The sequence below is a fragment of the Asterias amurensis genome, chromosome 2, assembly GCF_032118995.1.
Source record: "Asterias amurensis chromosome 2, ASM3211899v1".
Classification (NCBI taxonomy): Eukaryota; Metazoa; Echinodermata; class Asteroidea; order Forcipulatida; family Asteriidae; genus Asterias; species Asterias amurensis.
This window is the reverse complement of record NC_092649.1, coordinates 3,678,830-3,685,496: the sequence shown is the minus strand read 5'-3', so window position 1 is coordinate 3,685,496 and position 6,667 is coordinate 3,678,830. Positions and strand designations below refer to the sequence as shown.

Genomic DNA, 6,667 nt, shown 5'->3' with positions numbered 1-6,667 from the left:
TGCTTCGATTGATTTGGCGCATTACAAATACCTTTTATTATTGTTATGTTTTATTACTATTATTATTATTATAGGTTTTCCCGGTCAACTTCAACAAAAATCCATTCATTTTATCTCCTGGCTTATTTGAATCCTCGTTTAGCGAAATTGATTGCCTCTTTACGAAATTGAAAAGGATTAAATCAGAAAAATCACTAGTCGAACCAGCTTTGCTAAATTGAATGATGATTGTGTGGCATGAAAAAGAATCGGTGTGCTAGGAACTTGAATGCCTCAAAGCGAAATTGATTGACCGAGTACTGAACTTGAAACGCAGTAAAAACCGGAGAGGGACAAAATAGCTTTAATTCGAATGCATGAAAATTAAATTGGCTGCACATTTTCCGAAATTGACCGAGAAAACCTATATATAAGAAATACCGCGGTAAAGACCGGTTCATACTTCCTGCGAATGCGAATGTGATGCGAATTTGACGTCAACATTCTCTTCGCTCTAGAATTCGCAGGAAGGAAGTATGAACCGGGCTTAACGCTTCTCTGCGGACTGCTGGACTAGCGTTTCGCCGTACATACGATACATCATTTAAGTCTATAGTGACAGGACTAATTAAAAGTATTAAACGTATTTAAGAAATAAAAGCCACACTCTGTTTCAGGGTTCCGTGTCTTTAGTCATAAACATTGACTCCAGTATTTACGACAAGCAGGACTTGAGCCTTAACTCGTGAATATTGACGCCATTATTACGACCAATTTCATGACTTGTGCCTCAAGTCCTGAATATTGACGACACTCACTTTGACCTCAAGTCATAAAAACTGACGACACTGACAAAGTTCACGACTTAATCACAGGACTCCAAGTCGTAAATATTGGTCACAAGGCCGTCATATATGACATGTCCTAAATTTGCGATCCAACTAGTTTATGCCAAAGGCTCAACATTGTATCATTGAGACGATGTCTGTTGTGAAGTATTCCAACTCCAATACCCTTTTTCATCGTCTCAGCGTACTTCTCCGAATATTGCTCGTACATCGGAGAAAATCGCGGAATGATGCCGGTTTTGTTCATAGTTATTCCTACAAATGCATCATCGAGACGAAGGAACGGTACATACTTGGACTTGTCAAAGACACGCACAGCTACATCTCGAGACATTGCGTAGCAAGCGCCATTAAGAAAAGGTGGATACCTCTCAGGGGCGTAAACCTCCTTTGGGATGTACCACTTCGCCCACTTGGAGTTTTTCCCTCTCTCTACGATGACATCTGTCCTAAGATGTCCTTCTGCAAAGTTAGTCTTAGGCATTTTGGACAGACGTTTCACCAGTGTAACAATGTTAATCATCATGTCAGCATCTACACTGAATACAAAGCTGGTTTGAGGGCAGTACATCGAGACCCACTTCAGTCCCATCATGTTTTTGTAAGTCAGATTTGTGTACGCATCGATGAAGTCTTCTTGGATAAGATCATGGAATTCACGGTTTTCCTCTTGAATTTGTTTCCGAATGATGGGGTCCGATGACTCCCCTAGAAGAAACATCGTCAGGACTCGTCTACCGAGCACTTCTTTGACACCTCCCCAAGTTTTCCGGATTTGCTCTCGGTCCAACTTCTCGAAAGTTGCACATTTGACGAGCAAAACCAAGAAGAGTTCTCCGTCTGAGTTGTTCCTGTTGAAGCAGGCAGCTTGGTTGTGTATTGTAAACTCGAAACGATGAGGATTGACGACTGGTTCCACTGTGGTTAAATCGATGGTTTTATTTTGTTTGTTGGTTGGTCTCGGCATTGTGATGTTCTTGCGTGCAGTAGTAGGCCTACTTCCACTCACGGTTATTACACCAGACAATGTTTTGTGTCGTTGTGCCAGGAGTAAATTGTCATCTCTACGCATAACAAAATACACCACTCCAAACACCAAAAGTCCGTAAATCAACGTAAAACAGAAGGTGGTCTTGATCTTCATTGTTTCATTGGGTTTCCTCCTAAATGTTGGTTTTAAATAATATGGTGCAGTGTGAGTGTGATGCATGATGGGACTGCGCATTATTAAACCATTGAGCGTGCATGATTTTTTAGCTATGGTGGCCCTGAAGGGACATCGCACATCGCCAATATCTTTGCAAATATTTGCGATTTCGCAAATATCTTTGCAAATATCTTTTCAAATATTTGCGATGTCGCAAATATCTTTGCAAATATCTTCGCAAATATTTGCGATGTCGCAAACATCTTTGCAAATATCTTTGCAAATATTTGCGATGTCGCAAATATCTTTGCAAATATCTTTGCAAATATCTTTGCAAATATTTGCGATGTCGCAAATATCTTTGCAAATATATTTGCAGATATTTGCGATGTCGAACATTTTATCGCATACCTTGTTGCATACTTTGACGCATAGTTTGCATATTTGTTTGAGGCGAGACATTTTTCAAGAGCCTAAAGGGTTGTTTGGGTTCCAGCCTAATTCATTCCATTAACATGTACACACACGGGTGGATAGTCGAATACAGTCCGCGCGTGTGTTTGATGCCATTACAACCATAGTATACAAATATTGACTGCTTCGAGTGCTATGGATAAAACTATGACTCCCGAGGTGATCCCCGGAGCGTTCTATTTTCCCGAGGCGAAGCCGAGGGAAAATAGACAGCTCCGGGGATCACCGAGGGAGTCATAGTTTTTAACCATTGCACGAGTAAAAGCAGTCAATATTTGTTTTATAACACCCCAAACATTTCTAAATACTGTACTATTATTATTAAGTTACAGACCTGAATGATACAATCCACGGACGACGCGAATACAGATTGCAAACACTTTTACTTACTGTGTTGCATGTAGTGTCGTGCAATCCGAAATGGTTACAGACTATTAATTTATCATCCTCGTACACGCAACGGACGTCTGGGTACTGCACGCCGTGTGCTAGTCTGTCGGACTAGCGCACGGCGCCGTGTGCTAGTCTTCGGACTAGCGCATGGCAAACCGACGCACTATCACACGGCCGTCGTCTAGCAAAACTAAGACATGTCATGTGACGCGCTCTAAACCAATGAGCAGGCAGAATACTTGCAAGGGGTGTTATAAAATTAATTATATACCTCACATATAGAATCCTCTAATCTGATTGGTTAAAAAGGGAGTCATGGAAATAGCTATGCCCGCTTTTTCTTTCAAGATGACGTCATATTGACTATGCCCGGGGCATAATCAATCGACTATGCCCGCCCTGGAAAATAATGGATCCGTTTCAACACACTGTATTCCTACATGTAGGTCGCGCAGGTGTTTGATGCGTTGTATATGTTCGTCGTGTCACGGCGCGAACTGCATGAACTATAGCTGTGACCTTTATTCGCAGACGACCTTTCAACGTAGTTGTTTGTGTGGGAAATTTAATTGTTTGTGTTCATGCCAAACTCGCAACGTAAAAATGGCTGAAGTAAGATTTCATCTACGTCAACATAAACATCAGGTTGATTCATGTGGTTGTTAATGAGCTTTGGATAGTCTTCAAGATTTTTACGGCGTATTTTATCAGCTGCTTTATTGTGCTTTTGCTGTCGGCGGCATCTATTCTCTCGTAGTCGTACTAGGATTGTTATCCAGTGGTGTTGGATTGGTATATTTTACCCCTGAATGCGAAATGAAAAACACGAAGCAATATTTTGGTAAGTTATTACACTTTATACATTTCAAAATCAAGGCCCAGTTCATGAAATCTTTTAACCAATCAGATTAGAAGAGTCTATATTATTTGGTATATAAAAGTAATATTGACTGCTTAATATTCGGGGAACAGTTGAAATTATAGGCCCTCGGTGATGTCAAAACCATGACTATGCCCTCAGCTTCGCTTCGGGCATAGTCATGGTTTTGACATCACCGAGGGCCTATAATTTCAACTGTGCCCCTCATAGCAGTCAATATTTCCATACTATTCTATATCTATGATTACAACTTGCACCAGCGAGCCTTTAGTCAAGGCGCACGCGGCACACCGGAAAGCACGCACAGCCCCAAAAATGTAACGCACGAAAAAAGACGCGAAGCGCCTTTACCAACTCGTTGTGTACATAGTAATGGAATGAAAGCTGGAACCCAAACAACCTTCTAGGCTCTTGAAAAAATATCGGACACAAATATGCAAACTATGCGACGAAGTATGCGATCAAGTATGCAATAATATTTGCGACATTACAAATATTTGCAAAGATATTTGCAAAGATATTGCGCCATCGCAAATATCTGCAAAGATATTTGCAAAGATATTTGCGACATCGCAAATATTTGCAAAGATATTTGCGACATCGCAAATAATTTTATCTGCAAAGATATTTGCGACATCGCAAATATTTGCAAAGATATTTGCGACATCGCAAATAATTGCAAAGATATTTGCGATGTGCGATGTCCCTTCAGGGCCACCATAGTTAGCCCATCCAATCATCACCTTTGGTTAGAGCAAGGCGCTAGGGACGAGCGAATGGCCGCTGGGGCCGAGCGAAGGGGGTAGTGGGTGTATCATTCATGTAAGAGGGCGCCCCACTGTATGCAAGCACCTCCACCACACTTGTTGAGTTTTTGAATATTTTTATATGTTTCAACTATCTCTTCATTACCAATTATTTACCAAAGAGTTGCTGGTAAGGATTCTCCTCGACTGTTATTAGTTTGTTTAGTTGCTGATTTGTTTGAGATATTGGAGTCAACAATTTTAAATATTGTTCTGATTTCTTTTGGACCCTGTTGACAGACCTTTCCAACCGTCCACAACCACATTGCTTGTACTCCATGCGCTGATGTTTATCAAAAGGATATCCGGGAGCCCAGCAGGGTTTATTGAAAATATTGAGTGCAAAAGGTTTGAGGTGTGGGATGTGCAGGCCCCCCCCCCCCCGTTGGAGCCTTAAAATGTGAATTTTTAAGCGCACCGAGTGGTGCGTTGGGAGGGGGGAGCTCCCTAAACTCACCCAAAAAGTCCATTTAAATGAAATGTTGAGTGCAAGCAAAATTTCTTCATAAATTGAAATGCCATGGTCCACTGACTATGAATTCTGTACTTAAGAAAATAAATAATGGTGCCAAGTGTACTTAAAGGGTCTATGTAACTTTTGTAGGAAAAAAACACAATGTCCACAGATTTACACTAAACTTACACAGTTTGAAGATAATGATAGTAGAAAGCTTCCCTGAAAATATTACGTGCTGAGGTGCTGTCGTTTTTGGGAAATGAGTAAAACAATGTCATGAAAATAATGTTCGTCTCATGAGACGAAAATTATTTTAATCATTTACAAACGTGTTTTCATGACATTGTTTTACTCATTTCTCAAAAACTACAGCACCTCAGTAAGTAATATTTGAAGGGAAGCTTTCCACTATCATCATCTTCAAACCCTGTAAGTTTAAAGTCACCTGGAAATAAAAATTTTTTTCTTTCAAACATAAGAGTATATGCTTACGAACAATAAAACAATTTTTTTAGTAATTATTGTTTGTCACGATTTATATGTTTAAATATATAAAGTTGTTTGGGGGGCTGACTCCACCTACCCCTTTTGTGACGTCAATCGAGGCAGACTTTGCCTGCAATGCGTATAGTAAACACACGTGCAAAGTACATGTACGTCCAAGTCGTGAGTTGGTACATTTCAAAAAGTGTTTTTCTGCATTTAGCAGCAATACACCTGGTCGGCATTGCCGGGATTTTTTATTTATTTTTGTTTTAAACTTACAAACTCATGACTTGGTCCGTACATGTACTTTGCAATTGTGTTTACTCTACGCATTACAGGCAAAGTCTGCCTCGATTGACGTCACGAACAGCGCCCTCTCGGGTCGGGGTCTACTCTTAATTTTGTAAATAACATAAGAACTGATTTTTTAAAACCTTAGTTAACTGTTTATTCACATTCCACTCATCAAAACACATATATTAGTGACATAAGCTTTATTTTGAAAAAATACCACTTCCAGGTGACTTTAATGTAAATCTATGGACATTTTGAAAAGGTACCCAAATCCTTTAAGAAGACCCTTAATTAGTGCTAATTAGACGTTTCAATGAAATTTTTAGTGCAACGATGAAACATGTGTCAAAGTGTACCTTAGACTGTGCTGACTCAAAATCAACTACTTAAGAAAATTTTAAGTGGTGCCATCTTTGCTTAAGAAAGAGTCAAAGGTCAACAAATGTCAAAGGTCAATATAATGAAAATGTTGAGTGCAAGCAAAATTTCTTCATGGATGAGATTTCCGTATTTAACAAAGTGAATGTGGTGCCAAGTGTTATTAAGAGTTAATTGGCGCTAATTACACGTTTAAATGAAATTTTGAGTGCAAGGATGAAACATATGTCAAAGTGTACCTCAGACTACAAATACCGTGGTATAAAAGCCCGGTTCATACTTCGATCCTGCGAATGCGAATGTGATGCGATTTTGACGTGAATTTGACGTCAACCAGGTAGTATGAACCGGGCTTAACGCTTCTTGGCGGACTGCTGGACTAGCGTTTCGCCGTACATACGAGACATATCATTTAAGTCTAGCGACAAGACTAACTAAAAGTATTAAAAGTATTTTTAAAAAAACACACACTCTGTTTCAGGGTTTAGTGTCTTAAGTCATAAACATTGACTCCAATATTTACGA

General features: G+C 39.7%; 1 protein-coding gene across 1 annotated transcript; it reads right to left on the bottom strand.

Annotated features, from left to right (window-relative positions):
- On the bottom strand, positions 1-2,000 carry LOC139954587 (beta-1,3-galactosyltransferase 5-like). The gene has a single exon (XM_071954466.1). It carries the CDS (start codon positions 1,969-1,971, stop codon positions 904-906), a length of 1,068 nt encoding a protein of 355 aa, XP_071810567.1. The 5' UTR covers positions 1,972-2,000; the 3' UTR covers positions 1-903.
- Positions 2,001-6,667: the final 4,667 nt, after the last annotated feature.